General features: G+C 40.5%; 2 protein-coding genes across 5 annotated transcripts; one reads left to right on the top strand and one right to left on the bottom strand.

The window, feature by feature from the left end:
• Nucleotides 1-1,517: 1,517 nt before the first annotated feature.
• Nucleotides 1,518-9,257, top strand: LOC116320044 (trypsin-like). The gene is made up of 5 exons (XM_031739549.2): nt 1,518-1,674; nt 1,840-1,975; nt 5,946-6,199; nt 6,869-7,011; nt 8,956-9,257. Exons 1-5 carry the CDS (start codon nt 1,644-1,646, stop codon nt 9,100-9,102), a joined length of 711 nt encoding a protein of 236 aa, XP_031595409.1. The 5' UTR covers nt 1,518-1,643; the 3' UTR covers nt 9,103-9,257.
• On the bottom strand, nt 9,149-18,469 carry LOC116320045 (40S ribosomal protein S19). Of its 4 annotated transcripts, XM_031739553.2 has the most exons (7): nt 15,931-16,066; nt 15,646-15,716; nt 13,001-13,101; nt 11,489-11,672; nt 11,340-11,394; nt 10,175-10,253; nt 9,149-9,659 (listed from the first exon to the last, which is right to left on the bottom strand). In XM_031739553.2, the coding sequence occupies exons 2-6, from the start codon at nt 15,714-15,716 to the stop codon at nt 10,224-10,226; spliced, it is 441 nt and encodes a 146-aa protein (XP_031595413.1). In that variant the 5' UTR covers nt 15,931-16,066; the 3' UTR covers nt 9,149-9,659; nt 10,175-10,223. The 4 variants fall into 4 exon arrangements, with proteins under 4 accessions (XP_031595413.1, XP_031595411.1, XP_039462048.1 ...); XM_031739551.2 differs by lacking the exon at nt 10,175-10,253; XM_039606114.1 differs by lacking the exons at nt 9,149-9,659; nt 10,175-10,253; nt 15,931-16,066 and adding exons at nt 10,286-10,571; nt 18,192-18,469.
• Nucleotides 18,470-19,452: the final 983 nt, after the last annotated feature.

Raw genomic sequence — 19,452 nt, 5'->3', positions numbered from 1 at the left:
AAACCAAAGCCTATGATAACCATGTTGAATCCAAGAAGATAATTAATTTTCCTTTATTTAATGTTTATTTAACAATTTGAGGCATTAATTAGGACCTCATAGACACATAGCCCAGCACTGTCACTATATTTTCTTTGATAAAAAAAAATTATAGGACTGGGGTTATTAAAGCTTTGCAGCATTTTTGTTTGTTTGTTTCTTTGTTTCCATTATCCACCTTTTCTCAGTCCATTTTAACCAAGCTTTGGCCCAGAGGAGACCCAGCATTTCTAGATCATGTTCACATATTTTTCTCTGCATTAGCTTTAACTTGCATTTGTGGTCGACACAATGAACTGTGTTCACAGACACTGATTTCTGGTAGTCTTACTGACCCTTGCAGTGATTGACAGTGATAACAGGGTTGTGCCTGTTTTTAATGCAAATGCCGCCTAAGGGCTTGAAGATCACAGGTATTTGATACTGATCTTTGGCCTTGTCCCTTGTGCACAGACATTTCTTCTCAGATTCTGATGATATTGTCTTTAGAACATGAACACTATACTGAACATTTTGTTCTACAAATTGTGGATTCAGTTTTTTTTCATACTGGGGAACCTCTGCTCATCTTTACTTCTGAGAAACCCTGCCTCTCCCAGATGTTTTTGTTGTACTGAGTCATGTTACTGACCTGTTACTATTTAACCCAATCAGATGCCAATTGCTCCTCCAGCTCTTTCTTTTTAGTGCCACTTACTTTCACCTTTTTTCTCGTCCCATCCCAGTTTTTTGAGATTTGTTGCTACTAATATTTTCTTTAAAATGGTGACGTGGTGGTTAGCCCTGTTGCTTCACTGCAAGAAAATACTGAGTTTGACTCTAACACCTGCGGTCTTTCTGTGTGGAGTTTGCATGTTCTGCCTGTGTTTGCATGGGTTTTCTCGAGCTTCCTCCCACAGTCCAAAGACATGCACTTGAGATTAGGTCAATTGGTGATTCTAAATTGGCCATAGGTGTGAATATGAGTGCATATTGTTATCTGTCTACTCTGTGTTAGCCCTGCGTCAGATTAGTGATCTGTCCAGGGGTGGACCCAGCCTCTCGCCCTGTGGTAGTGTAACGTGCGGTGGAGATGAAGCCAGCCGCGGAGGTGTGCAGGTGGATAGCGAATGAGCAACAGCTTCTGACTTTCCAAAAGTACTCATTTATTTACAATATCAAAAATAAAAATGCCACCTCTACCACACATTACTAAAGAGCACACTAGTCCGCGTACACACGGGAGCATCCATTACAGGGAGAGTACGAAGAAGAACAAAAAAAGAGGGTGACACACCAGTCATGAGACAGAAGGCGCCGCCATGTGATGATACACTGCATTAAAACAGCAACTGTTACAGTAGCCAGGATAGGCACCAGCCCCCTCCACGACTCCAATAAGGATAAGGCTTCCATGACTTGCAATTGCACCATTTAATCATGCTGAATTGACAGTATGCATCTGTTTATTCAAGGTCTTTCTGTTACCTTGAGCCATATGGCTCATTCCCATGACAGGTTTTCCTGTTTATCCCCCTGATCTTGAGAAGCTGGATGTAACTGGCACGATAGGCGTATATTAAGAGTTGCATGATTGTATTCACAGTCAGAAGCAAAATATCACCATGAAGGTTGTGGTACTTCTCGCTCTATTTGGTCAGTATGCAAGATACTAACCAGCTTTACTCTTTTTCCAATCAGTTTGTAAATGTGTTTTGATGCATCAGTTTATGTTTCAATTAGAGTTATTCTTGTGCAACTTCTTTGATCTGACTGATTTTTGGCCACTTCTATTTTCTTTTTCACTGTATGTTATTTTAGTTGTTGCAACTGGAGGTTATGAGTGTCCCATGCACTCTGTGCCCTACCAGGTCTCTCTGCGTGCTGGAGGCCACTACTGTAGTGGATCCCTGATCTCCAGCCAGTGGGTCCTGTCTGCTGGTCAGTGCGCCACCTCGTAAGTACAGGAAACTGCATTTCAGACGGCAGCTTTAGTCGACACAACCAGGAAAACTTATCTGGTAACAGGGGCAGTAGCGGTTTTTGATACGAGCGACACCGGCGGTTGCCCGGGGCGGCATCGTGGTGGGGGCGGCATCATGGGCATCGGGGGAAAAAAAAAAAAAAAAAAAAAAAAAAATTGCTCCTACTCATGCTGCCCCGACATCAGCCAGCGCATATTGGGAATGGCATAGGCACCGATCGGTTTTCTATCGCCCATTTGCTGGGAGTAAGGGCGCCCTCCATTTGCGAGGTGCGCCTGCTGCTTGCGGCACAGGGAGGAGAGGGCGGGGCGGCGGGGGATTCTCTGGCTGGCTGGAGCGCATCTAATAACCAACTCACAAAATAAAACAATATAAAAACAAAACAAACACGAAAACACCAGACATCATGATACAGACTTATCATGATGATCATGGCTCAAAAGTTGTGAGTTCGCCTTGTAATCAGAAGGTTGCCGGTTCGAGCCCCAGCTTGGACAGTCTCGGTCGTTGTGTCCTTGGGCAAGACACTTCACCCGTTGCCTACTGGTGGTGGCCAGAGGGCCCGGTGGCGCCAGTGTTCGGCAGCCTCGCCTCTGTCAGTGCGCCCCAGGGTGGCTGTGGCTACATGTAGCTTGCCATCACCAGTGTGTGAATGTGTGCGTGAATGGGTGGATGACTGGATGTGTAAAGCGCTTTGGGGTCCTTAGGGACTAGTAAAGCGCTATACAAATACAGGCCATTTACCATTTACCATATAATTTGCACCGATGTTTTTTCGAAATTTTATCCGCGAAAAGTGAGCGCGAGAGTCTCGTCAAAGTAAACTTTGTCATCTCCGCTACATACAGTCCAGTATATAGAGAGACGAGACAACGAGGCTGCAGTTACAGCAGTGCAAGTAAACAAACAATAAGTATAAGAAGAGTACGAAAATAAATATACACTTTAGGACTAGGGGTAAAGGGATCAATAACAATTTGAAATTATTTACAGTTTGATGATTTAAAGACTCACAACCCGTGGAAAGGGGAGGGGGGCTGGCTGCTTCCAAATAGAGCACATTTCACGCCCGGGATGCCAAACAGGCTAGGACCGCCACTGAAGAGGGGCAGTGCAAGCAGTGCAAAAAATACAGGAGGGCAAAGGGGTCAGTAATGTTCTCCATTTTGTGGTGTATATCTGGAGTGGCAGAGGCAGCAGCCTAAGCAAAGAAGCCCAAACCTTTCAGTTCAATTCAATTCAACTCAACAATCAGACATATGACCAAGTACTTGGGAACAGTGGAAGGAAAAACTCCCTTTAAGCAGGAAGAAACCTCCTCCAGCAGAACCAGGCTCAGGAAGGGGCTGCCATCTGCTCCAACTGGTTTGGGGTGATGGGAGGAAGACTGTCACGGCGAGTGAGATGAGCCGTGTGGAAATAATAAAGGAGGATCCAATCGCAGGCAGTAGTGAAGGTGTGAGGGTGGTTTATTAAACACAAAATTATAGATGGACAAACAGTAAACGGAGAACTAAACTATACTGGGATAACTAAACTACTGAGTCTGAACAAGAACACAAACCTGAGCATGAAGGAAGACGATGACGGCAGGGAACACACGAATGAAACATGGTGGATACACAGACGGACCAGCAACTACAAACACAGAAGACACAACTTAAATACACTCAGAGAAACACAGGGAGCTTACACACAGGTGGGGGACACAGCTGGGAGTAATTAACGAGACGAGACAAGAGGTAAAACTGAACATACTCACATGAGACGCAGACCTTCACAATAAAAGAGGAACAACAAACCAGGAACAAGAAACCATCACACAAAGACGCAGACTCGACACTGAGAGACAGACAGAAAATGACACATGGAACTAGACCTATACTAAGCAGACACAACCGAAGAACAAATCCTTAAACATGAATACACAGACACATAGAATTCTAATTCTAATAATAATAATAATAATAATAATAGCACCCGAAAAACACAACAATCATTCAAAAATAAACCAAAACATCAGAACTCAAACTACTGGGTCGAACCGACCCAGAACCGTGACAAAGACAGGAAAAATACACAATGTGGAAGAGACCCAGACATGAATAATAACTGATGATTAAATACAGAGTGGTGTATAAACATGAAGAAGCAGTGCATCACAGGAAGCCCACAGCAGCCTAGGCCAATTGCAGCGTAATGCAGGCATATAGGAGGATCACTGGATCCAGCCTATATGGTTTATTAAAAAGGGTGGAGGTTCGGTCTGCAGCTCTGCTGCACAGGAGGGGTGGTGTAGTTGGTTCAGGGGGCAGTCCCTGGGAGCCTGACAGAGCAGCTGAGACTAATCTCCTAATGATGCCTTCCCTAGACACACCTGCGCTCAGGCAGTTCTGAGCTGGAATCATCTGGACTGTGAAGGCGAATAAATGGACTCTCATCCTGAAATGCTGCCTGATTGTGCGTCCTATCTTTGTCACACTAGTCTTAAAAATAAAGAGGGTGTTTGTTTCCCAAATCCAAACTGGGAGCTGGTTCAATAGTAGAAAGCTGAAGGCTCTGCCTCCCAGTCTACTTTCAAATACTCTAGGAACCACAAGTAAGCCTAAAGTATGAGAGCAAAGTACTCTGTTGGGATGACATGGTATTTTTAGGGCAGAGTACAATAACCTTAGTTTTATCAGAATTTAGAAGCAGAAAGTTAAAGGTTATCCAGGTCTTTATGTCTTTAAGACATTCCTGCAGTTTAACTAATTGGTGTGTGTTACCTGGTTTTGTGGATAGATAAAGTTGGATGTCCTCTGCATAGAAGTGAAAATGTATGCCTTCTAATGATACTACCTAAGGGAAGCATATATATTGTAAGCAGAATTGGTTCTAGCACTGAACCCTGTGGAACTCCTTAATTAACCTTAGTGTGTGACTCTCCATTTACATGAAGAAGTTGGAGTCTGTTAGATAGATATGATTCAAACAATTGCTGCGCAGTACCTTAAATACTACAGCATGCCCTAAAATATTATGGTCAACAGTATCAAACACTGCACTGACGTCCAGCAGGACAAGCACTGTCAGAGGTCTAAGGAAGATCATTTGTAACCTTCACTAAAGCTGTTTCTGTACTGTGATGATCTCCGTAACCTGACTGAACCTATTCAAATAAGCCATTCCTCTACAGATTGTCTGTTAGCTGTTTTACAACTACTCTTTCAAGGATTTTTTAGATGAAAGGAAGGTTAGGCCTTCCTATAATTAGCTAAGACAGCAGGCTCAACAGATGGCTTTTTAAGTAACGCTTTAACTGCCAGCTTAAAAGTCTGTGGTACTAGCCATTAACAGAGATAGAGTGATCATATTTAAGATTAAAGCATCAATTAATGGGAGAACTTTGAACAGTCTTCTAGGAATGGGGTCTTAGTGATCTGCTAAAGTGATTGCTAAAATTATCTCAGAGAGATCAATCGGAGAAAAAGAGTCTAAATAAATATCAATAATTTTAAAAGTACATAATGACATGTCTGTGAGATGGATATAAACAGCCTTTTTGTCTAATGATTAAAATTAGTCATTGCTGGTTAAAGTTAAAGAAATGCTTGTGCTTTGATGTGGGATTATCGTGTCTCCTAATGCATTTTTATGGAGGCAGGAGATATGTGCAAAATTAACATTACATCACCAGATTTTCAACCAGTTTTCTGTGGGTTTGATATGTTTTTGTGAATAAATTTTATGATTCACCTTCGGTTGCCACTTGACAGCTCTTGGTCGAACCATTTTTAAAAAACCTAAGATCATCCCTGTTCCAGAGAAAGAGCATTTTAGCCCTGTGTATATGTCAGAAATGGCATTTGGTTCTTTTAAAGAAGAATCAACACGATGTTTAAAATGCTTAAAATGCAACATTAAAAAAGTTTAATGTTTAAACTTTCTCTCTATACTCAGTTGGCCCAAAGTCTGCCTTGGTGAGCACAGCTTCAGTGTAGATGAGGGCACTGAGGAGTGCATTTATTCTGAAAAGACTTTCTTGCACCCGGATTTCAACATCGACACCATGGACAACAGCATCGTGCTGTTCAAACTGAGTCGTCCCGCCACCCTCAACAGCTACGTCAAGACTGTATCCCTGCCCTCTCTATGCCCTGTGGCTAATGAGGACTGCATGCAGTCTGGATGGGGCAAGGCGTTGTCTAACGGCAGTAAGTAAAATCACACAGACGCGCAGAGAGGGGACAGTGTGGATTTGAAGAGGTCGTCATCAAACACAATAGGCTTTATTTTTGAATAAATTATTTAAAGTGGTATGCAAAAATCTTGAGCAATCCCATATTTCTCTATATTGTGCTTAGAAAAAGCCTGGCCTTTTAAAAGGTAGTCTCGAGCAATAGTTCTCCAGGACTTTCTGAAGGTCTGTCAAGGATTTTCTTTGGATTTTGACTGCTTTTTCATTCATTCACCTGATGTTTTCTTCAGTTTTATCACAAACTGGAGGAAACTGAAAAGGTAGTCCTTAAAAAATATCTCCATCCATCTTCTTCCACTTCTCCAATTCATGGTGACAGGAGTCTGTCATTGCTACCATAGGGCAAGATGCACTGTGCACCCTCGACAGGCCGCCAGTCTGTCGCAGGGCTAACAGAGAGAGAGGTAAAGCAGTGTTTCACAGAACTGCAGGACAGAGGACCAAACTGCAAACACTACTGAGTTTTAGTGCTTGTGGTACCTATTATCTTTGGTTACCTCATGCTGGAATTTTAAATACACGCTCACGAGACACTTTATTAGGTATACCTACCCACCTGCCAGTAGCAGGTTGGACCCCATTCATCCAAATAAATAAAGTGAGAGTTCTCCTTTTCACTTTGCAGCCTACTACCCCAGCAATCTTCAGTGCCGGAGGCAGCCCATCGTTGATGACGCAATCTGCAGGAACCTTATCACTACCGTCCCCGAGGTCACTGAGAACATGGTCTGTGCTGGATCCGTGCATGGAGACGGCAATGACTGCCCAGTGAGTAAAAGTCCAGTGCACACAAAGGGACTGAGGTGGTACACAAGTATGCGCATGAAATCTGAGACTGAGTGCACTTCTTATTAAACTTCACTGGTGCAGGTTTACACTCTAATGGCATCTAATTGAGCATCAGAAAGATGTTCTCACTCTACTATTGACTGTAAGAGGGAGATCCAGCAGTATTGTTGGAGAGAAAACCTAGTCAAAGTGTGTTAGAATGTAACTAAGTACATTTACTTAAGTACTCTGTGATATTTTATACCTCACTTACAGTTTAGAGGGAAAGAGAGGAGAGGCTTGCAGGGATGAGAGGTGAGGGTGCTTGCCTGCTATCAGGAGCCACCTTGGTACAAAAGGACCAATTGATTTCCCTTTTCTGTTATTCCTGATTGTAGAGACTGTAGAGGATTTTTAATTACAGAAATATAGCACTCAAACAAAGACATCATAAGGACAAGTGACCAAATGTAGCAAATATCCGTCAGCATGGTGGTTTCATCACAATCACATGGGTAACATTATGATATCCGCCATCATCGGGGTTTTTTGGGATTTAATTTACTGAATGCATGTCTAGAATGTTTTTTCCAGAAAAGATGTCATGAGTTTCATTCAGAAGAATCTTTTATCCATAACTAACTTACCTGATCCCACGTTTAACAACTTCATGCTGTGATGCTTTGAAGAGAGATGTTACAGGTGCTCAAAATCCTGTCTTGCTCAGCTCAGACAGGGTATCTACTTGTCCTTATACTTCTTAAATACACATTTACAGATAAAATCAAGTGATTCATGTGTCCTTGGTTCAGTTTGGATAGATCTTGAGTGTTTTTAGCCAATTCACTGTGAGAATTATGTGCTCGCAGTGCGGCTATTTTCAGCCGCTCTGCACATTTACATCATTTACTGGTTTGTTTACCATGTCTTCCTGTGACCTCACCCTGTCATTGACATGTAAACACATGTCTTTTATTCCTCTCGAACCCAGTCCTCATAAAACCGTATCTTATGAGCCAGTTGCTCCATAACTCATATTTCACTTGCTTTTTTCAGCCATTTGTCTTGTGTTAGTGCAGGTATGACGCACTCATTTTACATGGTGAGTCACGTTACAGCCCATTTTGATCCTAAGCAGGCAGCACCAGTGAAACTAAAGAAGTTTAACCACACATTTAGAAAAAAGAAAAAGAAGGCCATTTGTAACAGCTTTTCTTAGTTTTTGACGTGGTAAAGAAATGCTGCTGTAGTAAATGAGAAAAATGTGCCAGCATGATTTAAATTGTAATAAATGTATAAAATTATAGAAAAAGGGGAGGTTTCTGTTAGTACATGGAAAATATCCTGTTGTTTTTTTACACTTGAAAATCTTTGAATTGTTGTGTTGTTGTGCTTCTAATTGTCACTTTTCACACACAGTGCTGTTACTCTGGAGTAAAATGCTTGCCTTAAGCTACCTAATTTGATCATCAGCCTGTTAATCTGAATGTTATGGCTTTATAGATTAAACCTTTCATAAAATAGGTGAAAGTATGCCAATAAGATACATTAGATTAAAGCCTATATCTAAAGAATGTACGGGTCTTAGCCTGGTGTTCAGGTCTGGCAGGGCTTGCAGTACACTGGTGCAAACCCTGAAGATGATGAAGAAGAAAGCCTTGCTGACCAGCCTTCTGTACAAATGAGAATACTCAAGTTTACTGAATATGTATTGTACTTGCCTAATACCTTAAACTCAACCAAATGTTTTCTTTCCACCATAATTATCATTTTTACTTTACTTTGAAGTTTTAAAGCACTTAAAGTAACTTGCTCACACCTGTGGACTGCCAAGTGGTTACAGGTGGCACAAAGCACACTGCAACCACAGAAAGCTGGAACTATCAGTGAGTTAGTATTTCGTGATGAGAGAGTCTATCGTGTATTTCCTCTCTTTGTCTGCAGGCAGATGCTGGCGGACCTCTGGTGTGTAACAACGAGCTGCAGGGAGTAGTGTCCATTTCTGTTGACTGCTTCAATGGAAACCCCACTCTTTATACCCGCGTGTGCCGCTACGTCAGCTGGATCAACAGCATCATGAGCAGCAACTAAACTGAGCAAGAGTCACTCACAGGCCCATATAAAAACTGACATTCAGTCAGTGCTCATACTCATTTTATTCAGAGCATCCTGTATCACTTATATGTGCTCAGTAATACCATTCTGCAAACACAAAGTTAGAAAATGAATAAAAATGTGCATGAGAATTCTTTTCATTTCTTTCCTTTCTACATCGGCTCTCACATTTCTTTTTCTCTCCACAGCTTCACATTTGTAGGCAAAAATACGAACATGCCTTTGCTTTGTAACACTGCATTCGGAGTGCTTTGGGTCCACTCTGCGCCTTCCTGTTACAAGGCCACCGCCAACCTCTGACTGCTGCAAAACATTCATGTATGATATTTGCACTCGCTGTATTTTAGACACATGCATCGCTATGAAGTGCCTCTTTGTGCTCGGTTACTGTCGGCACTGGATTGATACGGGAGGAGGGTGAACTTGAGTAAATAAGCGATAAGGCATAACTGCATTCCTTTTCTCTGGATTCTTATATAACGTCCTCAGATGGCGCTCTGTAAACTCCGCTGTTTCTTGTTTGCTGAGGCAACCTGAGCACACAAAAGACAATAAAGAGAGAGGAGAGAGGACAGTCGTGCTGATGTAACAAACAGAGAAGCTATACTCTGCACACAAGACGTGCAATATTTATTTAGAGATGCCAAGAAATATCTTACATATGATTATATGTTTTACATTGTTGCCATAACTGAGACACAACACTAGAGGGAGCCACTTCAACTGTATGCTGCACATCTGGTGCTGTAAAGGGTTGAGCAATAATGACATTTAATTTCTGATGTCTTTGAAGCCCTCTTCAAGTATCAAATGTGTCTACAGTCATGATAAAAAAGGAAGCGCGCACTCTTTCAGTTCTAGAGTTTTACGTATGAGATCATGAAAAATAAATCATCTGGCCCTTAGCAGGTCTTAAAATTATGCAAATACGAACACCTCTATAAAAGCAGATGATGGATTGTATGGAAATAATCACATAACCCTTCCCAGACTGATGCTCTGGAGCGTTTGGGTGCATTAACACAATGCCAAGAAAGAAAGACATCACCTTGGAGAAGCAATTCTTGCTGCCCGTCAATCTGTGAGGGGCTATGAGATCATTTCAAAACAATCTCAAGTCCATCATTCTGCAATGAGAAAGATTATTCACAAGTGGAAAACATTCATGGCAGCTGTGGAAAACCCAACAAATTCACCCCAAGGTCATCCATACAAAGCTTGGATAAACTGTAACAATCCCAAGAGCTGCGTCTCTATACTGACTCTACAGGTCTCAGTTAGCACGTTAAGTGTTAAAGTTCCCGACAGCAGAGACCTTCTTTCAGCTGCTCCCATATTCACAAGGGGTCACCGCAGAGGATGAAGCCACATATTTGATTTGGCACAGATTTTTGTCCTTCCTGACGCCACCCTCCCAGGGATTTGTATCTTCTGCTGGTCTTGAACTGGGGATGTTTCGCTTGTTAGCTGAATGTGTAAACCACTGAACACTAAAATTAGATAACACTAAAAACATACAAGCACAGCTCAGGTTTGCAAAGCTACATCTGAACAAACTAGACCTCTGAAACAAGGACCTTAGAATTAACAGATCCTGTACTTTCTTTTTACTATGACAGCACAAAATAAATGTAATGAGCTTCCATTTATTCTTACCTTTTAAGAGTAGGATCTCATGCTGAATAAAAAACAAAAATCATTTTTATTTGTCTAAAACTGGGTCTTAGACCCAGCCTTCAAAACAGCTTTTTTCCAATTGATTTCTTCATAAACAAAAGGCTTGAGCAGTAGGTGGGTGGGGCTGCTGCGTGTCTGAGATGACCACATTAGGGAATTCCCTACTCTGTGATATCGTACAGATCCAAGACTAGAAAAAGACTGTCTGAAACTCTAAGCCTGAGTGTTTGGCTCAAAAGAATTACTTTTACATACATGGACCTCAAAGAACATAATGGGTCCACTGTAAAGAGTTATTTAACAACATTATGACAATTAGATATGATCCCCTGCTCACTGTCGCTATAGTTCTGCTACAAAAAAGTATTATTTTTATCCTCTACACCATAAAAATAATACAAATTCTGATTAACCCCTCTCAATTACAGTCTTTAACTAACTGCAGAAATAATATGCACATTACAGAGAATGAAACAATAACATTTTTATGCACAGATAAATCCACATATGCATGTACTGCAAGTCTAACACCTCACCTGCCCAGCGATCCTATCCAGGTCTCTCTGACCCTGAGAGGTCAATCTACGACCGCTGTAAGCACAAATATTTTAAGACGTTTAAAAATAACAGTTGTTGTGAAGTCACCACCTCAGAATCACATCGTCTCAGCATTAACCCTTCTCACCCATTGGGATCCTTCTCCACCATCTTGAGGCCCTCCAGAGCTTGCAGGACCTTCCTCGCCACGTTCCTGGATCCTACACTGAAGTGGGCGGGGCATACGCCATTCCTCTGGCGCCCACCATAGATTTTGATCATGGAGCCCACGCCGACCCCTCCTCGCAGGTACAGGTGGCGGGCCGTGGATGCTGGTGACACGTATCATATGCAGTACAGTATGTTTCAGTATGAACTTGTTTTATCATTCAAAATACAAGAAGTCAACAAATTTTAGAGCTAATATAAGTCAGTACAGGACATCCACAGGTAAAGGAACAGTGTGCAGTGCATGCGTTTCTATTGAATTTAGCAAATATGCTTTATCCATATAACAAATTTTATTCCACAATGTGCAGCATGATACTATCTCAATAATGGAAAACTAAGTTAACAAACAGGAGAAAGTGTCAGGATTGCAGACCCAGACGTGGGACACAGGAGTAAAGCGTAAAGTTGAGCCCTTAAATATAAGAATAATAAAGTCTGAAAGTAATCCAAAGCAAAGCATAACTCCAGGCAATCCAATACACAGCTGAGAAGGAAAACACAACACAAATCAGGGATAATGGGACAAAAGATGTTGAACTAAATAGAAACCATCAGGGACAAAAGACCACAAACATAAAACAGGAAATGAACTACACAGAAAATGACCGCAGAGACAAGACTGGGCAAACAGAGGAGGATCACAAAAGGAAGTAACAAACTTATCACCATCAAAGCAAATAACTAAGGGCAATAATGACAAAGAGATTCCAATGGACCAGGGAATATAAAACATTATAAACAGAAGACCAAACAACATAAATCAAAACTCAAAAGAAATCATGAAGAATAGGGGTATTAATAAAATGACATAATTAAGACGCCGATGCGTTCAGGGGTAGCTGAAGCTGGTTTTACAAGATTTCTGTAATCGGTGCGTGACAGCTGTACAGCCTAGACATAAAAGCACGGTTATATTTTTCAGCTTCCTCTTGGAAATAAAAACTCCTAATTTTACAATGTTCCCTAAATCAGGGGCTCAGAAATAAAGAACAGATTTGACTGTACTGCACCTAGGTTTATGGTAGTCACTGCCTGTGTTACTCAGCTGTTTGTGTATGATCATAAATCACAACGATGCCTAAAAAAGGTACAAATAACTCCAAGACTGAAAATTTTTTTCCATCTTAAGATGAGATTTCTAGAACCCAAACTTTATGAAATAAAATATATCTTCTGATTAAACATTTCAGTTCACTCAGTCAATTCAGCTAATGACTGCTTTTCATGTTGTTGACTGTAATCAACTCTGTTTGGGTAATTGTTCGGTGTGTAATTGTTTATTTTGTCTGAACAATAATTAAAACAGCTTGAGACAGAGGGAAACTGCACATCCACACACTAGAGAGGACTGAGCCTGAAATCTTCATGACTTTCATTTACTTTTTATGATTATTTGTCAATCCAGCTGCACGTGGAAATGAAAACCAACCTGCTCTGGTGTAAAACCAGTTGTCGTCACAGGGGGCAAGCTCCTTGTGCCTGGCAAGCTTCACGGTATCAACCCACTCTGGGACCTTCAGTTTGCCAGACCTGAAAAATCAATTAGTAGCTGATGTGATGAATAAAAACAGTGTGATACATATTAAATTGTTTGCTTTTTCAACTCATATATATGATAATAAAGGTAAAGTCTTCATCGTGTAGAGTAAGGCAGATTTTTTTCCATAAAAAGCTTTGATTACGATTTGGATGAGATTCAAAGTAAGAACTTCATATTTTATTGCTCTTTGTAGGATGTTTCAACTTAAGTGCACTAACAGTGTGCAGTGTACATATTTAAAGTAGTTCTAAGTTAGAAATTTCCATCATGAGAAATATGAAAATACAGCCTCTATTAAACCCATGCAGGCAAAAGTATGGCAGTAGAGGTACAACAGATGCGCAGAAAGACCAGTGAGGTATCTATTGTAAAATAAAGCACAACAAAGAAAATTAAACAAGCTGAAATTTCGCTTTCTTTTTTTTCAGCATTCAGGGGGTGTATTATTGTTGTTGCATGAGTCTGAGCTCCCTCTGGAGTACAGCCTGACCTATATAGGATTTTTAAGACTGATACTGATACCAATATTTAGCATAGTTAAAAAAAACTAAAAAAACTGATACATCAGCCAATATTTTTTCTTTCAGACACACAAAACATAAAGAAAATTATTATATTTGTTATATATATTCAAATTACTAAGCTAATATGAAAATGGAGTTTAATCTAGTTTTCTTGTCACGGCAAGTCACAGATTACTCACTGCCACTCAGTTCGGATCAGCTGGTTATTGTGTTGCCAACATGGAAGTTAGAGAGCGCCCTTTTGTAGACATACTATACAACATCAACACTCAGTGTTTAAGGGAATCTCGCCCCTCTCTTCTTTACATTTTCACTTTAATTTATCGGCTATTGCAACTATAGCCGATATATCGGCAAACAGTTAATATCAGCCGTCAGTCGGGCTGTACTCTGAAGGCTCACTGGTTGTAAATGTGATTTATCGGCCAGTAAAAACCACACAATAAACACTGACACACACACGGTGGTGAGTGAAAGGGAAACATATGTGAAACTGTTTATACGTGTGAACAAGACAGCAGTGATATACATAGAAAATCGGCAATACTCAACTGAGAATGGCCACATACCACAAGAGAGAGAACATCTGTAATGTGTCAGAAGCCGCACTGAAATACAGCATCATGCTATCATGGCTGCTACTGTGGTTTACTACATTCTGGAGCCCATGTGTGTTTCATTCTTTTACTCTGCTACGGAGACTGCGACCCTTTAAAATAGTTATTTTAAATCACCTTTTAACTATGAACTGGATTTTCCTGAGTGACTTACATTTTACAAAAATTTAAATCTAAACACAGAAGACATAACTGGCCACGAGACTAATAGTACTAAAGAAACAACCAAAGTTATACAAATATAATTGTCTATGCATGCATATACATTTTAAGAAATCATCTGTGTGTGTGTTTTACTGAAACCTAGCTGTGAAAACTACGCAATCAAAACTTCAGGTTCTCATTGTAACCAAATGAGATCTCTCATGTACATTATTTTGGTTTTACTTCCTGTTTTTCTTAGTTTTTTCCTTCATTGTTTCCGCCTCTATTTAGTTTGTGCTTGAGCTCTGCTCCCACCTGTGTCTTGTTTGCAATTAGCCCTCTGTGTAAATACACTCCTGTATTTGTGGTCAGCTTTTCTTCTTGAGTTTCTTCCATTCTCCATTTCCTCGGTATGCTAATCTCTTATTACTTTGCATAGGTCTCTCTGGGAAGTTAAAAAAACCCCTCAGTCTTCAAGATTAATGTAATCGCTGAAAAATAAAACTTGTAAAATTATTGCATGTTAGGAAGACTTGTGGCTTTTAAAAAAATTATAAATTTTATTTATAAATAAATAAGGTCTGACATAAATTCAATTAAAAAAACTGGACTATAGTTCAATTTAGTAAATTTAGCAGCTTTTCCTCTCAAATCTACAGTTTTAATAATTTCTTTCCACAATCCCACCCAAAATGTGCCAATTTTTTTTTTTATCACAAAAAATTGTCAATTCTTCTGCATTTCCCTTTTTTATCCCTCATAAATCTGCCAGTTTATTCTAATTTGCCACTACTTTGACCTAAAATTTGCTAAACACTCACAAATTTACACTCTCAGATTAACTTCATCTCTCAAATTGAATTTTTCTTTTCTAGGACACATAGTTTGGTTTTTTTTTGTTTGTTTGGGTTTTTTTTTTTTTTTTTTTTTTTTTCCCTTTCAAAGCATTTCTTCCCCAAATTTACAATTTCAATTTCTAAAGTTTAGTTTTCAAGTGTTTATTCTGTTTTCCTCCTCTCTTCCCTCTATCGCCCGTCCTTTAATTAAAAAAAACAAAGTATAATCTTGGGTGGCCCTCAGTTCGGTGTCTGCATTAATAAACTGTCCTTTCCCTGTGATTCACCGTGTATTGCAGCTGTCTGAGCCTCTGCCCGGCCTTCACAAATCCCCCATCATCCCGCTTGATTGACAGGTGGACATCAGCCCGTCATCAGATAAGCGCAGAGGCAGGTTGTGGTGCATTACTTACTTTTTGAGGAAAGCTGACAGTGCTTTGACAAACTCTTGCTGGTTGACATCTTTCACCGTGACGCTGGGCATCTAGAAGGACAGTTGGAGACAGGGGTGAGCTGAAAATCATACACTGTTTGCGGCTTTACGAGCAGAAAATCACCGCTGATGTAACGTCTCTGCTAACGTTAGCTAAAACTCTAAGCTAGCCTAGCTAAAGTAACTGAAAGCGGGGCAGACACTTCGCCTCTTTCTGTTACTTAAACGTACAGCTGATATTATCATACATTACCAAATATCTTACTTTGTATAGGCCCCACAGAGACGACAGGCAGGCGGTTATGGACTCCCAGCTTAGTGACTGCAGCAAAAAAGGACCACAAGAAAAAGGATGCTGAAGAGGGATGGAGGGAGACTGCCCTCGTTTGGAAAGGATGATACCTTATCCTAAACTAACCTCGCCTGCCGCTTAATATCCCAGCTTAATTCACCCTTTAAACCTAAGTAACACTGACGGCAATATTCTCCACTTGTATTGTAATCCTACGGGTCAAATAAGGTGGCGAAACAATATTAAAAAGCGAGTTTTTGAATATGAGGATGCAGTTTATGAAGTACTCCTGCTGAATCCCAGCAGGGGGGACTGTTGTGGCACCTTTCTTTACACCCTGGCCCACTTCGTGTTTATCAGGATCCTTTTCAGAAAGTGCTCTGCAGTCAGGAGGGGGAGGAGGAAAGCACCCGAGGGCTGGTATCGTCTTAATTTTTCACCTGCAGTGAACTCTAGTTTATGCAAATACAGTCAACGTTGCTTTTATTTGGCTGTCAAACGCTAAATGGAGCTCTTTCTGAGGCTGCAGAGCCTGTGCTCCGTGTTTGAAGGAAACACAAGAGTGCATTTTAACGGTTAATCGTGGCACAACGCATTAGATTTGGACCTACCCAAGCAGTCAGCTTCTGTCACCATCCCCCAAACTGAACACTTTGGCCTTGTTCAGAAATATAACAAAGATTAGAATCCAAATAAGTCATTATTAGATACATAACAAACTCTTTTATTTGATGGATATTACATTAGGCTTAATTCTATATTGTAATGTTAAAAAAAAGTCCATCAAATACACTTAAAATAAAAATGACTAAAATTGGTTTTGAGCTGAAAGCCACTTAATTGATTAGTCAATAAAAACAAATGGCTTGTTAAATGTGAGGATTTGATGCTTTCTCTTAACTTTAAGTCCAGGCTCTTAGGGGGTTTTATTGTCAGTTCAAAAGCATGTACAGGTTGAAGGCATCTCATCAATGCAAAAGAACAATTAGATCGTGTAATAGAGTAACACTGCATGCAGCTTTTATGGGGCGTGTGTTGTCTGTAAAGTATTGCTTGCTTTGTCATAGTGTTAAAATACTACTTTTCAACTATAGGTAAAATACCTTTCTCTGAGGGCATAAAATTTGGGTTTTTAGCATGGCGTTTAACATTGAACATCTAAAATTGTCACATTTAAAAGGCAAAGTGAAATCTTACTAGGCCACATTGTCTCAAGTAGAAAAAAGATTTTTTAGCAGATGTGCAGTTGCTCTAAAAATGCATTATGTAATCCTAACAAAATGACCAGACCATGCACTTTTCTACAATGTTGTTACAGAACAATGTAAATGCATTTTTAAAGATGTTTTATAATTGTGTTAATGAAATATCAAGGTTATTATCACTGTATAAGTTAAGTGAAACATTACTTCTATAGCCTCATAATTTGCAATATTTCAAAGAAATGTGTAATATTTGACGACATGGGGGGGAAAAAAGAACATTTTATGTAATTGCTGCTTACAGGCAGCATTATTTTAGTTTTTATGCAATGAAGGGCACTTTCAATCCTTTTCCAATGAACTTCATAATTTAAAGTGCCAGCAGCATTACAGTGCAGTAGTAGTGATGCAGAATAAGTCAAATGTCAGAGCAAAAGAAACCTAGGTAGTTTGCTTACTTTCATAGCCTTGTTGTATTCAATGATATTTGCCTCAAGTGGTTTTCACCTGTAGCTGGAACAATTTCCTTGCGTATTTTTGCACAGTGCTGTGCCGTTTTGGATATCAAATTATCTTCGTACTCCCCAGGCTGACATGCAGCTCTCACTTGGATGTGGCTGGGTTTCTGTTGCTGTGCAATGTGTTAGCCTACCATAGATCACAGGTAAATTGTTTTTATTTGTATTTCAATTAAGACAAACTATATGACAGGATCTAAACTAAAATACAATAACAATGTAAATGTCCTCATTTTTAGGTTTTGTCAACCTAACAGGGTTCGTAAAGGTTTGGTGCAACTGAAGTTTAGGTTCTTGTTGTACAGTTTCTAAACCTAAATCTTGTCCCTGACATACATTCATATTGTAGAGAAAGGCTTAACAAACTAAACACTAGCAAATTCACTACCTAAAATACATGAAACTGCCATGCATTAAAAATGAATGAAGAATAAGACCTGATTAGTAGTACAATGTCTCAAATAAACGAACCCAGTGATACAGTGTACTCTGTATGTTTCAGGTTGTCACTCACTTTAGGACACCAAAACGTTGTTTCTGTTCTTCTGGACGTAGCGTTTTCAGTGAGGGAGAAACGTTTCGTCACTCATCCAAGTGACTTCTTTAGTCTCAGCTGACTGCAGGTTTCCCCGACCTTATAAACAGTACACTTGCACAATGACTGAAACTAGTCCACTGTCACTTTAGGACAGCAGGGAAAGACGCTAACCACCTCTATGGCTATGCAAGTGGAAGCGGGTGGCTGGATGATCTATTGCAGGCTACGTGCAGTTCTTGCAGGCTTTACAAAAGACGGCTCTGTAACAGTTTATTTTAAGGTCCACTTCTTTCTGCATTAATCTCCACTGAGACAAATTAAATAACTAGCCTGACATTGAAAGGAATAAAAGTTGGGTAACCAAACTATAAGAATTTGTATACTTTTAGAGAGAGGAGGCGGGGCTAAGCGGCCACTGCAGTGTATGTGTGAACTGTCGAAGAGGAGAGTGAGGAAGCACAGCTGGTATCGGTGTATCAATACTGCGGAAAACAAGTATTGAATCCTCTTTCAGCTGTTCAGAACCAATGCATATTTGGACGATGCTCGTTTAAGCTTTATGTGGCAAAGTGCTGAAAATGCAAAACGTTGTGGCTTTCCTTGTCCGTAAAGTCGCATCTTATGTGGCATTTGGGCTAAGATCTTGCACCAGCATGTGGAAGCACTGTATCTAAATCAAAGCTAGCTAAATGTGTTTACAAATGTGCAGACATGTTCATACACACATACACAGCAGCTCTGCTCTCTGTGTCAGCCTGTCTAAGCGCCTTCCCCTCCCCCCCTCTCAACATCTCTCTCCCCTTTTTGTCCCCCTCTCCTTTTCCCTCCCCTCGCTGCTCTCCTGCCTGCGAGCACTATTTCAAGCCTGTGCTGAGGACAGAGGGAGGGAGAGAGGCAGACGCGCACAGATGCGCAGTTAGAGAGCGAGAGGAGGGGGGGCGGAGGGGAGGGGAGGGGAAGGCAGACAGGATTTGGAGTTCAAGTGCACGTGCAGAAAATGGGCTGAATAGAGGAGAGTCGAAGCAGAAAGGAAACCAGGAAAGGGAACGGCAGGAGCTGGAGACAAAGGACACAGTAGCTTTCTTTCTTCCTTTTCTCTTCAGAGAAAAGAGAAGGTATTAGCCCCATGAAAAAATGAGAACCACAAAATTTGAATATAGCAAGCATAAGACAAAAATGTATTCCAATTCTTGCCCCCTCCTCTTTCCCCACCGCCACACTCCTCCTCCTATCCCTC

The sequence above is a fragment of the Oreochromis aureus genome, linkage group 22 (assembly GCF_013358895.1).
Source record: "Oreochromis aureus strain Israel breed Guangdong linkage group 22, ZZ_aureus, whole genome shotgun sequence".
Classification (NCBI taxonomy): domain Eukaryota; kingdom Metazoa; phylum Chordata; class Actinopteri; order Cichliformes; family Cichlidae; genus Oreochromis; species Oreochromis aureus.
This window is presented reverse-complemented; position numbering and strand designations above follow the sequence as displayed.